Source organism: Crocodylus porosus, unplaced genomic scaffold, assembly GCF_001723895.1.
Source record: "Crocodylus porosus isolate Cpor-Errol unplaced genomic scaffold, CroPor_comp1, whole genome shotgun sequence".
Classification (NCBI taxonomy): domain Eukaryota; kingdom Metazoa; phylum Chordata; order Crocodylia; family Crocodylidae; genus Crocodylus; species Crocodylus porosus.
In genome coordinates, this window is record NW_017728915.1 from 2,173,808 (window position 1) to 2,194,866 (window position 21,059).

General features: G+C 44.5%; 1 protein-coding gene across 3 annotated transcripts in view; it reads left to right on the top strand.

Annotated features, from left to right (window-relative positions):
* The window catches only part of NUTF2 (nuclear transport factor 2), a 70,428-nt gene that overhangs the window by 32,662 nt on the left and 16,707 nt on the right, over positions 1 to 21,059 (top strand). Inside the window, exons 2-4 of one of the 3 annotated variants that reach the window (XM_019535522.1) lie at positions 3,633 to 3,730; positions 7,458 to 7,584; positions 19,970 to 20,041. In XM_019535522.1, coding sequence (XP_019391067.1) covers positions 7,486 to 7,584; positions 19,970 to 20,041 — 171 coding nt within the window. In that variant the 5' untranslated portion in view covers positions 3,633 to 3,730; positions 7,458 to 7,485. Of the gene's footprint in view, positions 1 to 3,632; positions 3,731 to 6,069; positions 7,222 to 7,457; positions 7,585 to 19,969; positions 20,042 to 21,059 lie in introns of those variants that run through there. The other 2 variants (XM_019535523.1, XM_019535521.1) reach the window with 2 other exon arrangements.

Genomic DNA, 21,059 nt, shown 5'->3' on the forward strand with positions numbered 1-21,059 from the left:
TTCTAGAGTCCCATGTGGTTTCAGACCATTCCAACGTACAGTAGACATGTTGATCTTTGTTGCTAGACAGCTGCAAAAGAACTGCTGAGAGTAACATGGAGATCGTTACGTGGCCTTCTTTAACCTGACTACGGGCTTTGATTCAATCAATAGAGAGGCCCTTTGGAAGATCCTGATGAGATTTGGATGCCTGCTAAAATTTGTTACTGTCATCAGACTTCATGACAACATGACAGCAACTGTCTTAAGCAATGGCTTGGAAATAGATCCCTTCACTATTAGGATCGGAGTCAGTCAAGGATGTATGATTGCACTAACACTTTTTTTCCCCATTTATATCTGTGCTGTTCTGCATCTCATTGTTGATAGACTTCTATCTGGAGTCAGGATCTAGTATTGTATGGACAGGAATCTCTTTCACATCAACCAACTGGTTGTAAATCCAAAATAACCAACACTTCCATTACTGATCTTCAGTATGCTGACCATTCTGTCACATGTGCCCACTCAATTGAAGAACTCAATGTCACTTGCCTGCTTCTGTAAAGTGTACAAAATGCTTGGACTCACTGTCAACTTCATGAAAACTAGTATATTTTACCAATTTACCTCAAGCCATCTAGCTGCTCCCTTACAGATTACAGTTAAAGGGCAGTCCCTGGAGAATGTTGAGCATTTCCCCTACCTGAGTAGCCACCTTTCTCAAAAAGTAAACATAGATGATGATGATCAGTACTGAATAAAATCTGTCAGTGCTGCCTTTGGATGTCTTAGAAATCTTATCTTTGTTCATGACATCAGGACCCAGACCAAACTTCTCGTGTACCAAGGTGTTGTCATTCCTACCCTGTTGTATGCGTGCAAAACTAGGATGACATTATTAGAAACACCCAAAAGCCTTGGAATGTTACCATCAGTGAAGTCTTCAGAAAATCCTCCATATTAACTGGAAGGACAGAAGAACCAATGCCAGTATTCTGGCTCAAGCAAACACCACCAGCATTGAAGTCGGGTTTATACAGCACCAGCTCTGTTGAACAGGACATATTATAAGGATGCCTAATAACTGGCTCCAGAAACAGGTCCTGTACTCCCAACTTAGGAATGCTGAACCTCTCTAGAGGTGGACAGAAGAGGAGATTCAAGGATACCTTAAAGGCCAGTCTGACTGTTGCAGGAGCACTTGGGTGCCCTGTTCCTATGAGGGAATAAGGGCTGCTGAAGTTTCTTGAGACAGCACAGGTGTTGGTTGCTGGAGCAGCCAGGCTGGTCACATGACCAGAAGGGGGCAGGGCCAGGCCTTTATAAACAGCCCAGGCCAAAGCCTAGCGGCAGTTCCCTTCTGGCAGCCTGAGGTGCAGGAGCTCTGGAGGAGAGCCAAGCAGAGCAGAGACGAGCGGTGCAGCCTGAGCACCCAAGGGGCTGCATCATGGTAAGGGTGGAGAGAACCCTGATTGGGAGGCCTTTGCAAGAGATCCAGGTGGGCCTAGATCCTATGTTATAGCCAGGAGACTTATTGTTGCATTACAGCTGAATGGCTTATGGTTCTGTTTAGTTATTGTTATACCGGAGGACCGGGCGACGCTGTAGGGGTGGAGGAGGCCTCATCAGGAGCTCCCCAGGGAGGTGGGCTGCTCCCAGTGCCAGAGAGGGGTACTGTATTGCGGGGCGTCTAGACCCTGGCCCCAGAAGGGGCAAACAGATTGAGGAGCCGGTTGCGTGACAAGCCCAGGGGCGCCAGTGAAGGGCGCATACAGGAATATGGCCAGATAACGTCTGGTACATCTGCGAGGCTTGGGGCGTGCTAAAGGGGAGGTTGGAGGCACGCATAGCCCATAAGGCTGGGGTGCACCAGGTTACTCCATATGGAACGGGGGACAGTATAAGCATAGCACGGTGTCCAGGGCGACAAGAGGCAGCCTCCCTTCCAGCACCATATAACAACAAGACGTGGCGGGCGAGTAAGAGGGTTCTGGACCATCTACTTGGCATGGCAGGGGGCGCTAGAGAGCTCATGGCCGCTCCTGCGCCCCACTCCGTGACACTGACGAAATGCGATATTAACATAAGTACCTGGGAGACTCGAGTACTGAATTGTCCCCACTGGTGTCATGAAGTACAAAAAAAATATTGACCATTTTGAGCAAACTTGCCTCACTATGGAGGCGAGCAGGCAACAAAAACAAAGGGGATCCACTCTTTCCTTCTGGAAGTGTATGCCATATCTTTTCAGATTGGCCTCTTCAATCATGTCTGGACTCACTGATGACTTTCCTATCTAGTAGAAGACTGTCATCCTTGTATCGAGGGACTGCTGACTGTGACAAGTATAATGGCTGGTAGGGAGAAGGACTGTGCAAATGGTGCTTGCTCTTTATTGTTTCCAGTTGCCAGGAGCAAAACAGGAGGAGGCTATAGGTGAAAGGAAGAATAAAAGAGACCCTGATTTAACTTTCCCAAAAGAAGGGTTAACACTTAGATTGCCCCCAGTATGTATCCTCATACTGGTAAAACTAAAGTAGTTTAATACACCATTTCTTCTTGGGAACAGCCTTCAATCCATTTTAAAATAGCTTGTATTGATTTTGTTTAATCCAGAAAAGAGTTGGAATAATCTAAATCAGAGTAAACCAGGTTTAATTCAGTGCTATCAGTTGCAAAAGTTTTAGCTTTAACTGAATTGGCTTTAAATTTATTTTAGTTAAATTGCAGTGATTGTCGAGAAGAACTTATGGCCCTAATGACAAAGTATATCTAGCTGGGTTTTTAGTTGTAGCCATGTTGGTCTAAGAACCTTGAATATCTACTATGGTAGAGTCTTCTTTACCTTTTGGCTCCCCCCCTTCCCGCTTTCCCTGCTCTACCTTTTTTTCCCCTAATTTCTACCTGTTTACATTCTCACTGACATCCTGCCACACTTTTAGCTTCTTTCATTCCTTGGAGTCTCAGAACAGCAGAGATTCCCTGTGCCTGAAGAAGGGTGATTGCACCCAAAAGCTTGCAAAAAACTTTTTTCCAGCTACTCAGTTGGTCTAATAAAAGATATTGCATCTACCCAAAGAACCTTGCCTACCTAAAGTACATCTAGACCTTTTCTGAAGTGATTTGTGTAAACAATTGGTGTAGCTTCCATGTGGCTCTTCTGCAACTAAGTGGAAGGAAACATGACCGTAATACCATCTGTGAGATTGTCTACTGAAAAGAGTAGAGTTCTGTTTTTGAAATCCTGTTTGGCTGTAAGTGAGCATATATTCAAAACATCCCTTAGTACTAATCTAGTAATATCTCCATAACTGAATGGGACTGGTAACTGCTTTCTGCTCATACTGTGTTCAGAGAAGAGTTGACTGATGGGATGAAGAGGGCTGGAATAGCACTTCCTCCCTAAATACCTGAAAAACTTGTCATATATATCAAGAAGTGGTGGTTGTGAATTGGGGCCTCTACTCTTGACAAACTAAGCACAGTACTTGTGTTTGAGGGTGGCATGAGAGGTGATAATGTTGAGCACTGGCTATCCCAAAACTATAACTGCTTTGCATATGTACATTCTGAACTTGAACATACAGCTTAAGCTGCATAATCATGGTTAAGATGTCTGATTCCTGTTTTCTTTGTTTTTGATGCTTTAGCTTTTTAGTGGCGAGATGTATCTGCAGTTGAATTCTGCCTAGTCTGCAGTTTTTCTTTCAAGGGACTCTTCTAGTCATCAGTGTCCATCACATTAAAGATGAGTAATGACTTTCTACCTCTGAATTGATTTATCTAAACAATAGCATTTGTTGGGATTTTTTTAAAGCAGATCTCTCAAGAAGATGAAGCATCTTTAATAAGTTGTGGGGGGGGTGGGGTGTTGAGTGAGTTGCTTGTATGGGCCAGTATCCACACCCTACTGAAACTGGTGCAGCCAAGATGGGCTGGCCACATTTCAAGAATACCCAACACTCACCTGCCGAAGAACATCTTCTACAGTGAACTGTCAAATGGAGTTTGCTTTTGCGGCATACCAAACAAGCGGTACAAGGACACCCTAAAGATGTCCCTAAGGAGTTTTGGCATTGACCCTGAGTCATGGGAGCAAATCGCTCATGACCATCCATCCTGAAAGTCGTCAGTCCAGAGTGGAGCACTGGCTTTCGAGCAGCAGCGCATGGCAGAGGCAGTGAGGAAGCGCGTGGCCAGGAAAAGGAGGACTTCTTGTGTCCAGTCCTCATCGTTGTCCTGCCCCTGCTGCAGCATATTGTTCAGGGCAAAGATTAGGCTTATAAATCACCTGCATACCCATGCAAACTAGCCTCCACCCCCTTCCTCTCTCTTTTCTCTCTCTCCTTTCTCCTCTGTTTCTCCCTTTCTCTCTCCCTTTTTCTTTCCCGTTTCCTTTCTCTCTTCTTCCCTCCCCTGCTCCCCCACTGGATGCGGTTATCTTTGCTTGTGAAGGATGAACAACAACACTTGTACAGGCTCTTGCTAGTGCTCATGTGAGATGGCAGACAGTGAGCAAACTTCCTTCATGTGGCTGTCTGGATTCACTTCGTAGTGTCCCATAACTCTTTCCAGTTCAGGACTTTTGGGCAAGCATGGCTAGTCAGGTTGAGTTGTGTAGCAGTTCTATAATGTAGTGTCCATGGTGCGTTTGGCTTGAAGACATCTGACACTTGGACAGAATTGTAAATATAAAAGTCTAGTACTATGTGCTCCTGAGATGCTGTAATCCCAAGTAGTGGTTTGGGGTTTGTAGTAATAGAGTTGGAGTGGTACTTGTAGCTGTGAACGTCCAAGAAATATGCAAGAAGTGAGGGCTTTTTTGTGATACTTTTTAAGGTAATGGAAAGTATCCAGGACTGTTGAGTAAGTTTAGGCTGTCAGCTGCTTAAGAAAAGCATAGTCATTAGGGTCTCAGTCTGACCAGCACTTCTATACCTGAGTTCAGTGTTGGGCTCAAGTTTCACAGAAAGTCTGGAATTTTTCCTGTGCCATGTTTACACAGCACCTTGTACAATAGACTACTGTAGTCATGATTTCCAGGTTCTGTTATATTTTTAGATAAGTGTTTGCACTTGGTCACTTTTTTTTCTAGAGTGTATGGCAGGCTAGTTCCTTCTTGCCTATATCATCAGTCGGTGTCCAAGAGGAGCTTTGATTCACTGCGATCAGGAAAGAAACCGTACAAAAATATTTCTGAACTACTACCAGGAGGTTGCTTTGTTAGCCTTATTTATATGCCACCCTGAGCCTTTCTTTAGGAAGGGTAGCATATACACCAAACTAAATAAATAAAATCGTTAGTGAAGATGTCTTTTGAGGTAAACAGAATTAACAAGGGAGACTGTGTGTCAGGAAGGAAGAGAGCTCTTTGGGGTGCTTGTGAAACCAGAAGAATAGAGATTATGCTTTTAATAATAATGCTTTGTCAGAGTATCAGAGTGTGCTGTCTGACAGCACACCTATAGTAAAAACAGCTTTTGTCTACTTCTAAACACTAGTAAAGTAAGTTTGCAAATATTCAGAAAGTTTCAGCATCTATTATTTGGTTCCTGAAAGGAAAGGTGCGTTCTGTTAGAAGGACAGGAGGCTCGTCTGGGATGCAGCTGAAGTTTGGCTGTTACTTTAGAACTTCTTACCGCTTAGTGTCTTCAGGAACTTGGAGCACAGAAGTGCGATTAAGTGAACTGTGTGGATTTTTAAACTACCTCACACTCTCTTGCACAATGCTTCTCCTGGACTTGTAGCTTTTGGGTACTGTTGTTTAACATTCATTGTATTTCAGAATGTGTACATAGTTAACATAATCATCAAGGAAGCAGCAGTGGTAGGGTTAGATGGAGTTTTAAAACTTTGGGGTGTCTTTTGGGGGGCCTGTTGTCTTGGTTGCTTCTCTTTTTTTTGTAGGATCCCTGAACTTTTCTGGAAAGCATGGGATACAAATCTACAAGATGAAGATGATTATTATGGCAGATGCATTTTACTGTATATAAGTTTGGTGGTCTTACTATGAATTGGGAAATGCTTCCTTCCCCACATCAGTTATCTCTGAGAGAAAAAGGGTGAGGATTTCCTCTCAAATTTTACAGATCCCTTGCAGGCTAGCTAGAAAAAAAATTTGCCCCACTCAAAACCTACATGGAATTCAAGAGGTTCTACAGTCCTTTCAAATGTCCTGATCCTATACAGGATGTTCAAACTACTGTTTGATTTGTCTTTCTGTTCTGAGGTGAAGTCCATTTTCAGTGTCTGAGAAATAATTCTCCATGCAGAGATCCATAATTTTCTAGAAAATATCAGCTAGGTTTACCATACTTTCTGAGCCTCCTGCCTGAGGAATTATTCTCACATTATGTTCCACTGAGTTTTCTTGGTTTGGTTGTTTTAATATGGATGTTCTGTGGATGCTGTTACAGAAAATCACTGCAGGTTCTCTCTCCAAGCCTCTGACATCATAGCACTGCTTTGGTGATTTCTGGTTGTCTCGGTGCTTACCAAAGTGTGGAGAATCTAGGATCACTGAGTAAGGTTAGGTTGAGGGGCATAACTTCCTGAGAGAGTGGGAACTTTTGTCATTTTATTTACAGATTAGGAAAATGTATTATGAGACTTTATACTCTTATTGTCAGAACAAGGTGGCAGATGATGTTGATTCTGTTAACTAGGAACATCTCAACTCCTACCTTTCAATTAGCTGTCCATATTGCATGCCATAGTATTACCAAATTTCATCTGCAGACTTTACAAGTAGGGTTTCTCAGGCGGTGTCAGTTCCTGTGGTAGGGTACCATTTGATCTGTGTTTTGAGACCACTTACGGTAGGATAGTGATTATCATCTGCCTGCATCCTTAAATGGTGCTTCCGGTTTGATTGTTACTTCAGATTTCCCCTCTTACTTCTGAATAGCTAGCCTGTATGGACTGTTTCTCCACCCCCAGTACCCTCTTCTCCCAGTTCTGTTGTTTGTTCTGGTAGAATATGGACAGGTCTAAGTCATGCCTTTACAAAAAGCGTACTGAAATTCAGTTGCTATACAGGAGATGGCAGATGCTGACACAGCAGTGAGATTAATGTACAAAACAGTTTAAGATGACTGGGTTCACTCGTTTGGCGTTATTGAGAGAGCTGTTTGGAGAACCTTTCAGAGACCGCTGTATAGTGGCATTTGCTAGTTGGTAGGTGCTACATTATTGGTACCATCAAAAGCTCCATTCTCCATTGCCAGCAAGCCAAGGAAGATAGGAGCTGTCTAAATGCAAATGTCTGACATCTGCAAACACACTGCGCTACAGTTGCTATATTGCAGCAGCACAGTTCTTTGCAGTTCCACTGTTCAAAAGCCTGGAGAGGGGGTTTTGTTCTTGATTGGCTGGAAACTGGAAGGCTTCAAGTCTCAGTTAATATTGTTGTTTACACATTAAACATAGCATTTAGCTGCTCCTGGATGTCACTGTTCTCCCTCCTGATTTTTTACAGTTGCTGGCTCTGGCTGAAGATTCAGAATGGGAGACAAGCCTATTTGGGAGCAGATTGGATCCAGCTTTGTACAACATTACTATCAGCTCTTTGATACCGACAGGACCCATTTAGGAGCAATATATGTAAGTACTTGTGGAAAGAGGGTGGTATGTCCCTTTGACTACTTTAAATTTGCTTCTTTTCTGAGGGGGAAGAAGATTCTTAACCTCTATTGGACTTAAATGATGTTTGTCCTAAATGCTTGCACAGATAGGTTTTGTTCCAATTCCTAAATATTGATCAACTTAATTCTGCTTTCTGGCTTATATCTTTGCTGGACTCTCTCATTTCTGTTTAATCTCTGGAGTATTTTTTACTTGTTTGAAGTTTGTGTAGTTATACTTGTAGCTGCTAGTGATGGGAAATTGTGACTGGTAGAGTAAGTTGTCCCATGGTGACATTTCTTTGTAGAAGCTATAATTCTTGCCTAGAATCAGATAAACTTGAGCTCAATCCTGGAGTTGCTAACTCAGTGTGACCAGCTTTCTGTGTGCCAGTCTGTGTACTGGGAACAGGATCATTCTGTTTCTTGTTACAGAAGGGAGTAATGTGGACTACAGGATTTAACACCCCCACTGCCTGCTCTGTGTCTGAATACTTATTCAGGTTTATTTTTCAAGGACTGAGGGGTTATGGCAAAAAGTTTCTGTGCTGTCTGTCTGCTCTTTACTTATTGTGCACCTCCAGACTTTCTCTTTCCTGGCTGCACAGGAAGCAGGCATAGGCCTGTCAATTATGGCTTGATTTAGTTTAAGTTTCCATCTGTATCTGACAGCTGCAGCTTATGACTCTTGGAGCTCAGGCTGTATTTTTCATCAGAGCACAAGAATTTAAAGCTTGTTCATTTGGCTCCAAGTTATTTATTTGGCTTCCCAGATTAAAGCCATCTGTGACTGTCTTGCTTCCATCTCCACAGCAGTCCTACCTTGACCAAATCCCTAGCAGGGTAGAGAGACCTGAAACAAAGAGAAAAGCTAGGAACTGTCTATTCCATTGCCTTCTTTCTACCTTGCATTGAGAGATACTCTGTTACCCAGCAGCAAAACTCAGGCCAGAGTGCCGCCTCCTGAGGATTTGCTGGGGAAAAATAGCCCCATCAGTGCTATCTATCTCTGTTATTGGTCCTTGCTCCCTCCAATTCATGATACAGTTGTCAGTTGGCATGGTGGAGACACTGCTTCTGCATCCTCTACAGTAACTCCCTTGAAGAAAAAAACATCTTCTAGAGGTTGGGCAGGAGTTCGGCAAACCATGCCACCTGCCACTGTTTCTCATTCTGCCCTTCTGGCACCTGTCTCAGTTACCATATCTACCAACTGCAGAGAGCCCCTTCACTGTAGTGACTGCAGTAGTGAATCAACAGGTATATATCACATTTTTTTGTAGATCTTCAGACAGTGTCCAGAAGAGACCTTCACTTGCAGAATTTCTCCAGTGATTGCAAGGTCCCTCTAGGACATAGGCCCTTTAATTATCCCAGTTATGCTTTACCCTTCCTGTACAAACCTAAACAGCCAAAGACTTTTGTAGCCCTCAGATTGTCTTAAGCTGAATTTGGCAGTTAGAGGATTTCTTATTAGCTCTTTCTCCAGTTGTACCCACGCTTGGCACATTGCTGATGGCCATGCTTACTTTCACACTAGCTGTTTTCTAACAAAAGAAGCTCCAACCAAGTTTCAGCCAAGCTCCAACACTTTTCCCCTTAGAAATACCTGGAGAACCCAGAACTGTTAGACTTGGACCTATGTCATGCTTAGAAAGCCAAGAAATGAAACCCAGACTAAAAAGATCTTTGAGTCAGTGTATTGTGACCGCTTATAGGAACAGCATTTAAAAAAGCAGACAGTCCTTGTTCCCAGAGGAACCTAAATAAAGATGCTTTCAAATCATCTGAGGTCTGCTGACTCTCAGCAGGTAGCAGGAAACTGCTGCTAGAATGGACTGTTTTGTTTCTTGGTTTGGCTGAAGTCTGGGTCATATACCGCAGAGCCACTTGGCTCATTGCATTGTGTTTGTACAAAAACAAATTATTGCCTGAACTTTTGGGAATAGATTGTCAAAAGACATGGGCCATGAGTAAATCACATCATCCCTTGAAACATAGAGCAGCTAACAGCTATGTTACTTGGGCAGTCAAGTAGCCAGTGTGATGTTCAATCTTTTAGTGGGCTTTTGAAGTATGGCTTTTGAAGTATGGCCTTGGAAAAAAGTCCTCTGTTTGATAGTATAAGCAAGTTGGTCTATATCAGTGGTGCTCAACTTGTTGGCCCTGTGGGCCAGATAAGTGACCCAGGGCTGGTCTGTGGAACAGATTGAGCCCTAGACACCAAAATCAGGCCTGGTGTCACCCTCTCCCTGCCCTGTGTGCTGGGATGGGGCCCAGTACCACCCCGTTCCTGCCCCACATGCTAAATTTGGACCCCAGGATCCCGGTGCCGTACCTGCTGGGATTGGGTCTCTGAGGCTTGGTCCCTGGGTTTCTTGCGTAATCACATTGGCTGGGGGTTGAGCACCCCTTGTCTCAGTGAATTAATCCTAAATGCCAGCTCAGTGAGATACGTGATGGCTGTTGTCAGTATTTATTAGACAGTAATTTGTTGTAGTGATTTTGACAAATGGTAAATGAAAAAGAGCAATATTTTACTGAAACCAATACAAACCACTAGCAAGAACAGCCTGGAAGGAACAAGGTGGTGCTGTGTTCTGTGGCATAGTACAGTAGCATGGATTAAATCATTACTTTTAAAAACTTTTGTCTTTAATTGCTGCAGTTACTATTTTGTACTAGTGTGTTGTTGTTTTGTTTTTTAAATAGCTTGATTTTTTTTTTTTACACAGTTAATGCGTTTCATAATTTGTTTAACTTCATGAAAAGCCCCAGGATCCCTTTTTTAACTAGAACACACACAAAGTTGACAAGCTCATAGCAGGCACTATATTTGCAAACAGTAACATATTCTGATTAATTGAACAACTAGAAATTGGAAATGTTGAAATGCTTCTGTCAGACTGTGCTGTTTTATTAGGGCTTGCAATGACCATATGTTTTCAGCATTAAGAGTTTCAGAGAAGGCTGAGATTTCAGAAACTCTGAGCATCTGAGAGTGTCCAGATGAGGGAGCGTAATTTTTGCAGTGATTTCGATATGTTACAATAACTGCTAAGGGAGCTGTTTTCGTCACATGACAGATGTCAGTATCTGCTCTCCACATTCATCTGAATAGTTGGTTTTAATTTGAGGCCCTTGGCAGATATTCAGTTAAACGTGCAATTCATGGATTCATAGATGTTAGGGGATGGAAGGGACCTTGTAGATCATCGGGTCCAGCCCCCCCTACACTAGGCAGGTAGAGACATTTGGGGTCAAGTGACCCCAGCGAGGTGACTGTACAGCAAGGGTGGGGAAAATATGGCCCGCCAAGAGCTTTTGTCAGGCCTGCAGAGCCCCTTCAAAACCTAGTAATGGCAGCTGCCTGTCTAAAAGCCTCCAGCAGCAGCCAGTGGCACCAGCTGCAGGACCTTAGGCTGTTTACTTGGGTTTTGGTTGGGAGGCAACCAACCCTGACCTCAGCCTGACCCGGCTGGCCTCTCCCTGCCCCTGGCTCAGGCCACTTTGCAGCTCAAGAGGGGCAGGGGGGCTGGGCCAGAACCTGTGGTGCTGGTGAGGGGAAGGAGAGTCTGGGCCAGCTTCTGCCTCCTGCACAGGACGAGAAAGAACCCTGTTGTGCAGGTCAGCCCAGGAAAGCCGCTGCTGGGCTGGCTTTCCCCATGCTGTGCCGCTCGGGCCATGCCGGGTTGGGCTGCGTCGGCACTGGGCAGGGGAAGCAGCAGCTGGGCCGGCTGTGCCACGTGCAGCTCTGGCCTGGTCAGCACCAGGGTGGAAAGGTGGCAGCTGAGCTGTGTGCCACTTGGGACCAGCTAGGTGGGCTGGCTGAGGTAAGGGGAAGCTGCGGCTTTGCCTTGTATGGTTTGGGCAAGGCTGGACAGGCACCAGGGAGAGAGAAAGCTGCTCCTGGGCCAGTCCCGAGCAGCACATGGCTCAACTGCCACCTCTTCTGGCCGTGCTGACCCAGCCGGGCTCCTCCTGTCCACAGCAGCACATGGGAAGCCAGCTTCAGCTGCATGCCACTTTTCCTGGCTGGGCCCTTCCCATCCAGAGCAGCATGTGGCTGAAGCCGGCTTCCCACGTGGTGCTGGGGACGGGGTGAGCCCGGCTGGGTCAGCACCAACCAGCAGAAGCGGTGGCGGAGCCTCCTGCTTTTTGGAACCAGGTGACGCAGGTAGGGGGAAAGTGCAGCCGCACTTGGGGAAGGTGCGGCTGAGCTGGTGTCAGTCCCATGCCGCTTGATAGGGGATGGGATGGGATGGGATGGGCTGGCACCTGGGAGGGAAAGCTACAGCCGAGCCCCCTTCGGCTCAGGATGGGATGGGTCCTACAGCACTAGAGGGGGCTGTGCTGGTGAGGGGACCTGAGCCTGGGATGGGTTCTGGTGTGTCCCTGGGGGGGGTGGGGGGAGCGGGCTGGGATGGGTCAGGGCCAGGTCATGCTGGCACCAGTGAGGGGTGGGGGGGTTGGCCAGCTTTTGATGCCTGGGGCCTGATGGGGTGGGCTGGGTCTTTGCTTGTGGGTGGGGTCTGGTGACCAGTACTGATGAGGGGAAGGGAGGCTGGGCTAGCTTCTGCTGGCCTGCAGGTAAGGAGGGGCTGAGCTGGGTCCTGCCCCACAGTTGAGGGGAAGGGAAGGGTGGGTTGGCTTCTGCTGTGCTGTGGTGTGCCAGCCCCTGCCTTGCAGCTAGGAACACTTGCTGGGAGGGGATAGGTCTGGCCATGAGGTCCTGACCTTGTAGCTGGGAACCAGGTACTGCTGGCTTCTTGTCCCCCATGCAGGTCCAGACTTGCAGCTGGCCACCATCTGCTGCAGCCAGAACAGGACAGGCAGGGCTGGCTCCTTGCTGTACTATGCAGGTCTGGGGCTTGTAGTCAGGAACTGCTTGCCATTGGAGCCATGGGCAGCCTAAGGTGGGCTAGGCCGTGTTAGGCACATAGGTCTAGTGCTGCTAGTGCAGTTACTGGTACACCTACCAAGTTCCCCCAATCACCTGGGCAGCTGTTATAATATCCCTAATCTTAAAACTCCACAGAAGAATAATTTGGATATGAGCATACCAAAGAAGGGAAGGTAAATGTTGAATGCTGAATATTCAACGAGGAATGGACCGTTAAATATTTTTTTACTGAAGTAGGTAGGAAAGCTGTGTGCTTAATTTGCAAAGAAAGTGTAGCCGTATTCAAAGAATACAATTTGAATCAGCATTTTGAGACCAAGCATGCATCCAAATATGAAAAATTGTCAGCCCAAGAAAAAGCAAAGGAAGCAGAGGAGATGGTTGCTGCAATGCAGAAAGAGCACAGTTTTTTTTCACAAAAGCATTGGCAGCACAGGGTGAAATTATGAAAACAAGTTGTTGCACACACAGTCGCCAAGAGGAGGTAAGGAATGTGTACTCAAGTTTGCTGAAAATTTGTGCCCAGACCAGAAAAAACAGTTTGAGAATGTTAGTGGCACACTGTTATGAGACGTTTTGGAGATATCTCTGAGAACTTGCACCAGCAATTAAAAAGTAAGGTAAATGATTTCTCATACTTTGTGTTGGCACTCAATGACAGTTGTGATGTCAAAGACACAACCCAGTTGTTGATTTTCAGTCGAAGAATCACTGAAAATTTTAAGCTTTCAGAAGAATTGGCATCAACGCAGTAAACGAAAGACACAACAACTGGAAAAGATTTATTGGACGCAGTAAATTAATCTGTCAAAATTGGGAATGGACTGGAAAAAATTGATGTATGAGACCACTGATGGAAGCCCAAACTTGATAGGCATACATGTTGGATTGCTCAAAAGAATTCAAGATCAAGTCAAAGAAACAAATCCAGAACAGAGAATTATTTTTTTACACTGTATCATTCATCAAGAGGCCCTTTGTAAAAATGTTCTAAAACTAAGCACTGTTGTAGACATGGTTACAAAAGTGGTCAACTGCATTCGAGCAAGAGGATTAAACCACAGGCAATTTGTAGCTGTGCTAGAGGAGTCTGAATCTGAGTACACAGATGTTCTGTATCATACCAATGTAAGATGGCTCAGTTTGGGTAACATTTTGAAAAGAGCATGGAAACTGAGAGCTGAGATTTCCTTTCATGTTCAAAAATGAACCAAAGATTTGGATTTCCCACAGCTAAATGATGCAGATTTGCTCTCTGATTTTGCATTTGCCATTGATATTATGGGCTACATGAATGATCTGAATTTACAACTGCAAGGGAAGGGGCTTTCTGCTCATGAATTGCATTCCAATGCCATTGGAATTGGGTTTTGGTCACTTACGATGAAATAACTCCTTTTTTCCCATCAGATGGAAAACAAAGGTTTCGGCCATTTTCCTACATTGCAACAGATTGCTGTTTCTAATCAGACCCCCCAAAAATACATATCGCTACTACTGCAGTTGCAGGCTGAATTTTCTCGCCAATTTGAAGATTTTTGAATAATAGAAAAAGACTTGTGTTTGGTCTCCTCACCTTTCACATTCACTATGACAGCGCTCCATGTGACCTGCAACTTGAGCTTATTGACCTGCAGTGTGATGCACTGCTTGCAGAGCAATTCAAAGCAGTTCCACTTCCTAGCTTTTATGCCTCTCTCAATGAACAGAAGTTTTCAAAGATCAAGGCTCATGCCCAAAAGACACTTGCTGTTTGGATCAATGTATGTATGTGAGCAGGCATTTTCTGTAATGAAAATCAACAAATCAAACATTAGATCTTCAATTAGCAATGACCACCTTGCAGCAGTGCTCCACATTGCAACAACAGAGATGATGCCTGGTTTTGATTTTCTTGTTAATGCACATCAGAGGCTTCATTCTTTGCATTGAGTTCCTTTGTTTGTCTTTAAGTTAATCATTTAAGTTATTTATATTATGGTTGTGTGTTTGTCGTGTTGTTTTTGGGAGCATTAAGTTAAGTTAATCACAACTCAAATTATCTTTTTAAATAAAATTAAAATCTGTTATAGTAGATGTTTGATTTTTAGTATATGCTACTTTATACCTTGTTAAAATGATTTGTTCTGAAAGATTTTATGTGCGTAGTCCTTGACTCGATTGGTTTGGCTCCATTCTGGGGGAGGTCTGATGCCTCTGAAACCCCACTGCTGGGGCAGGATGTTAGAGGGGTCACAACCCCTTGTTACCTGGTAAGTTGTGTGTGTGTCTCGTGGCCCATAGGGCAGAACTCTTGGGGCCCCAGGAGCAGGCCACGCACTGTGAGGGTGGACGCTGGTGTTGGGCAGTGTTTCCCAGTCCAGGCGTACACCTTCTGATATCAGGGATCATGTGATGAAGGCAGGGGATTCTGAGACAGTTATGGTGAGCAGGGCAGTTTGGTGTTGGGTGGGTGGGTCTTATGACACAGACCATATGACAAGGTGTAACTTTCAGTTCCAAGGCCACCTCCCCAAAAGGAGTACTTCTAGGGGCAAGGGGACAGACTTCTGGTGGCAATAGTCAGGGGTTAGGGGGCGGGACTTCTGGTCCCAAGATGGCAACCAGGTGGTAAGGCAGCTGTCAAGGGGTGGGGCTACCCATGCAACCCTTGACACCTCACCAAAACTCATCAAGCAGCCTTCCACCTGAAATAATTGCCCACCCCTGCTGTCCTGTCTCTTTTTGAAGATTTCCAGAGTAGGTGACTGCACCAACGAGTTTATTCCACAGTCTGGACGCCCTGACTGTGAAGGAGTTTTTCTTTGAGCCTGAAGCAGCCTTCCAGGAGTTTGTATCCATTGCTCCTAGTCTTCCCCAGGGGTGCCTTGGTGGACAGCTGTTCACTGAGTTCTTGATGTAGCGGCAAGCCGCTACCAAGTTCCCACTCAGCCTTCTCTTCTGTAGGCTGAAGAGGCCCGAGTCCCTCAGCCTCTCTTCGCATGGCTTGTCTTGTAAGACCCTGATCATACGGCTGGCTCTTCTCTGGACCCTCTCAAGTTTTTCCATGTCCTTGTTGATTATTATCTTGTTCCCTGTAATTATTATCTTGCTTCTCTTTCCCCATGGTCTGGTGAAATACCAACCTGATCCATGATCCCAACAATTGCATCTTGTAGAATCATAGAAAGTTAGGGTTGAAAGGGACCTTGGGAGGTCATCTAGTCTAGCCTCCTGCTCAAAGCAGGACCAGCCCCAGCTAGATCATCCCAGCCAAAGCTTTCTCTTGCTGGGTTTTGAAAACATCCAAGGATAGAGCTTCCACTACCTCTCTGGGTAACCTGTTCCAATGTTTTACTACCCTCCTAGTGAGAAAATTCTTCTGAATATCTAACCCTAAACTTCCCTTGCTGCAACTTGAGACCATTGCTCCTTGTTTTGTTGTAGAAGTCAATCAGGTTGGTCAGACGTGACTTGCCCTTGGTGAACCCATGATGAGTGTTCCTAATCACCTTTTTTTCCTCCAAGTGCTTAGAAATTGATTCCTTGAGGATCTGGTCCATGATTTTTTTCCAGGAACTGAGGTGAGGCTGACTGGTCTTTAGTTCTGTGGATCCTACTTCCATTTCTTAAATATGGGCACTATGTTTGCCCTTTTTCAATCATCTGGGACCTCTCCAGATCACCATGAGTTTTCAAAGATGATGGCCAATGGCTCTGCAATCACATCAGTCAAATCCCTCAACACCCTTAGGTGCATCCCATCCGGCCTCATGGACTTTTACACGTCCAGCTTTTCTAAGTAGTCCCTAAGCTGTTCTTTCGCCTGCTCCCCAAACTGTGCTTCCTGGTGCAGTAGTCTTGGGGCTGACCTTGCCTGTGAAGACTGAGGCAAAAAAGCTATTGAGCACTTCAGCCTTTTGTGCATCCACCATCACAAGGTTGTCTCCCCAGTTCAGTAAGAGACCCACGCTTTCCCTGATCCTCCTCTTGTTACTGACATACTTGTAGAAACCCTTCTTGTTATCCCTTCCTAGCTCCAGTTAACTGATTGGCACTTCCACCCCGGGAATGCATCTGAGCCAAGGGCTCTGAGTTTCCGAGACTGGGAGCACTGATCAGCTGTTTGGTCTGGCCACGCATTCAATTTAAGGAGTGATGGGAACCAGTCACAGTTATTACACGTTTTGTGTAATACCTTTGTGGCTTATTCCCTAATTTATTGGGCCACTAATTGCATGAATGTGTGACTGGGTTACTTAAAACAGGATTAACTAGTGTAATGTCTATCAGTGGCCTGAGATGCATTTGAAAGGTGTCAGGGGAATGCTATATGATTAGTGCTAAATGTGGGGAGTGCTATATGATTAGTTGGCTGATGAACAACTGAATCAATGTAGCTGAAATGTGGAAAAGTTTGCCAGTAATAGTAGATTTGCACACACAATTTTTCAGTCAGGAGACTGAGGGACAGCATATCAGCTCATACTGTCTGTGTAGTTAGTTTCTTTAACAATCGTTTTGTATCTGCCAAGCACAGGCAGGAAAGTGACTATGCATTTCTTATGCCTTCTGAAGTAAGAGAGAATACTATTGTGTGTTGCTAAAAGTTTCAATGCAGTCAGAGTTTATGAAAATCTATGGGTGTGGGAAGAATAGAAGCCAGCTTTTAGCTTAATTTTTTAAAAGTTGGTTTGAAGAGTGGGGCTGAGGAATTGTTTCAGTCACCAGTAGCAATAACACTTAGCCATGGAGTAAGGAATTCACGTTCAGTTGCTGAAGGTTTTCAGGGTGGAAGAAGAAAAATTCACAACAGAAGTGGTGGCAAAATATGCATTGCTCTGAAAGCATTATTATCATGCATTAATGATGCATCGCTTCCTAACATTTATACTGTCCCCACATGTGTTATTTTCCAGTCATGCTAGAAGACTCCAGAGCTGTGTGAAACAGCACCGTTCTGCTTTGACTGATGTTTTGGTGGAACAGTGTTTCATTTAGTTTTGTTTAATTTTGAAAGCACCGTTCCGTTTCGTGTTGAACCTGTTTCACTGTTTCGTCCATAGGCTATTCCATACCCAGTGCTAGTGGCAGCACGGATCTTCCCAGCATGGGCTGTGCCCAGCACCGGTCCCAGCCAGGAGCACTAGCCTCCTGTCATCCTGCAGGCAGATTGGGGGCTTGCCTGCACCCCCAGGAGGGCTGCAGGGACTATGTTGGACTCCTCCTCCTGGGGGTGCGGGCCCCGATCGGCCTGCTGGGGGAGGCTGTTCCTGTCACCTGGGACAGTCCTTGGCACAGCCCGCACCCAGCGCCAGGAAGATCAGTGCTACCACTGGCCCCAGCCAGCAGCACCAGCCTCCTGTCATCTGGCAGGCAGATTGGGGGCTTGTCTGCACCCCTGGGAGGGCTGCGGGGACTGTGCTGGACTGCTCCCGGGGGTGAGGGCCCCTGATCTGCCTGCTGGAAGACAGGAGGCTGGTGCTGCCAGCTGTAGCTTGAGCCGTCCTGGGCCCCCTGCTTTTTGGGCCCTGCAGAGCTGGGTGGTGTGGCCATGGCAACTCTGCACCGTTGTCACCAGCTTCGTGTCCGGCCACCCGCTACCCGCCTGATGGCACTGCCACCAATGGTGGGGGCTGTGCAGGCAAGCCCCTGATCTGCCTGCCAGATGACAAGAGGCTGCTGCTGCCAGCTGGGACTGGTGCTGAAGCCAAATAAACCTGGCTTTGAAACTTGAAATGTTTTGAAACTTTCAAAATGTTTTGAGTGCCATTGTTTTGTTTCAAAGGCTTTTGTTTGTTTTGTTTTTGCTGTTTCAAGCTCAAAATACATTGAAACAGCTTCGAAACAAAACACCAGGTGAAATTTTGCACAGTCCTAGAAGACTCTACTATACTTCAATATGCTGGAGACTTATACTGAAAATAGGTTTCTGCTGACAGTAATTCAGTTGAAATTACTTTGGCTTTGAGTCATTTTCTCTTGTGAAATACTTGGAAACTGTAATCACTGTTTGGTGACAGAAATCTCAAGCAAACAAGCATAAGTGAAAACAAGGGTGAGACCATGAAATAAAACTTGCAGTGGTTAACGACTCATGTCTCTCCTGTTAGTGTTGAAAGACTGCTTTCATAGCTTAGTTTGGTGCAAGCAGTTATGTGAATGGGAACACACAAGACTTCAACTATGGCTTTTTGTCTCAGGTAATTTAATTTGCAAAATCTTGTGCATCCTCAGCCAATTGAGTAATAGTGGTGTAGTGAAGTGATGCTTTTTTGGATTGTGGATGGTAATTTGGCTTTAAAATGTTATACTATAAAAATGTATACTGTTATATAAAACTTTCACAAATTTGACCTTTTATTCAATGCTTAATTTGTTGCATTTTTGTATGGACACAGACTACATGCTACTTTTGGTTTATAAGCAGTTGCGAATAATAGTTTTCATATTTTCAGTGGTTTGCCAATAAATCTATACTGTTCAGGAAAAATCCTGATCCTAATGACACTGGCATTTGCTTAAACTGTGCTTGTAATTCATTTAAATGTGGACATTAAAATTGTAACAGAACAAAATCTTTCAGTTAGGTTGAAGCTTTGGAAAAATTAAGCTAAATCAAGGATGTATTTTAAAAAAAAGTTTATTCAAATAATCCATTCTTCATTTTATGGGAGTGAGACATCTCTGAGTGCATTTGCTGACCAAATTCTCTGTTGAATGTGCTAAGTGGCTTTAACAAACTAGAGATAGGGCAGGCCTCTTTTACATGTTAAGTGTTCAAAATGTCTGTCTCAATCTAAATTGGCTAAAGTATTAGACAACTTTATAGAGAACCATCTGGCCTTTTTGTGTGAACATTCTTGATCTTCTAAACTTCTACATTTCTGTAATTTATTTTTTACTGGATTTGTAAAGGAGTGTGAAGGATTTATATTTGCTTCAGTGATCTCCTTCCTTTCCCTTTTCTTCTTATCCTTCTTTAATTCCTTCTGTAGAAGATGAAGGGGGACTTATTTCCTGTTCTCTGACATAAGTGGAACAGATTTTTTTTTTTTTTGGCCAATAGAATCCTGTTTGTGAAGTTTTATTACTGTCTAGCCTCACATAATGTCATTTGCATTGCATTTGATCTTTGGGTTCTTTCCCCCTGTCTCCCCTTCAGGTAATTTCCTCACAGCTGTGTTCTAAGGCTACAGGATAAGTAGTTTTTTCCCTTATTAATAGCACTGCCAATCAACTGATCTAGCTATAGGTAACAGTGCAAGCATTTAATTGTTGTATAGAGTTTATTGCTTTGTAGAGAAGCATACAAAATATAATGCTCCAGTTCTCTTGGAGAAATTGAATGTTTAATCTCTGAAGTCAGGGTGAGCTCTGTTTCAGAAACAAGTGAGGACCAACATGTTGTTAGTAGGTCTTTCCTTGCTATGTTTAAGAGGGAAGGAAAGCTGAGACTTTAACATTTTCTTGTCTGTTTCAGATTGATGCATCATGCCTTACGTGGGAAGGGCAGCAATTCCAAGGCAAAGCAGCTATAGTTGAAAAACTCTCCGTAAGTCTGTGGTTTTGTTTTGTTTTTTTTCAAACATCTGGTCTGGCATAGAATGCTCAGGATCTAAATTGCTTTGTTCCTCAGCTGGAGTAAAAATTTCAGAAGTGACTTAATGGTTCCAAATTGCTTAGATGTTCAGAAAATATTACCCCTAGAGTTCCATGTAGAGAAGTGATTGCACCTTGGACGTGTTAGGTAAGGCAGGTTCTCATTTAAATTTGTCTCATCTGGCTCTGAAGTATTCAGGATATTAATTTCACAGAACACTTATTCTTTCTCTTTCCAAAATAATTGGAAAGTTGATTGGTTAGTTAAGGTTCAGAGCACTGAAGTGTTCTCTTTTTGAGTTGTCTGGCATGTTCTTCTGGGCTGTTTGGGACCTGATGAGTAGGAACTGACTCTCCTTCACCCACAGGCTGCTAGCTTACAGCATCATAGCTGGTCATTGCCTAGAAGGGATGATGGGATTTGGTGGTCAAATTTATTTTTATTGGACTTAGATGTCTACTCTTCATTGCAGTTCACAACTCTGGAGATGCTTCCTCTGTCTCCAAGGGGAGGCAGTTTGATTCTAGAGCATCCAGGAATTTGTAATGATTATTGTGTCATGGCATTTGTCATGAAAGTAGCAGCTGCCTACACTGACTTGTCAAGTGACAAGTCCTCTATTTCATTTTCAGAGACTGTACATGGTTGCCTGCAATTTTATCTCTCTTGGAGTTCATTTAATTCAGGAAATAGTGCTCTGAACACCTGTAAGTTTGTGTTTAAATACTGTGGATAATAGTTTCTAATTTTCCCTGAAATTTTTTATTTTGTAAAGGAATTCTGAAAGTAGGGCACCTGGTTTCCCTAGAGCAGGGGTGGGCAAAATGCGGCCCAGGGGCCGGATGCAGCCCACCAGGCCATTCTATCCAGCCTGTGGGGCCCCTAAAACATTTAGAAAATTAATATTTATCTGCCCCTGGCTACCTGTCATGCGGTCCTCAATGGCTTGTCAAAACTCAGTAAGCGGCCC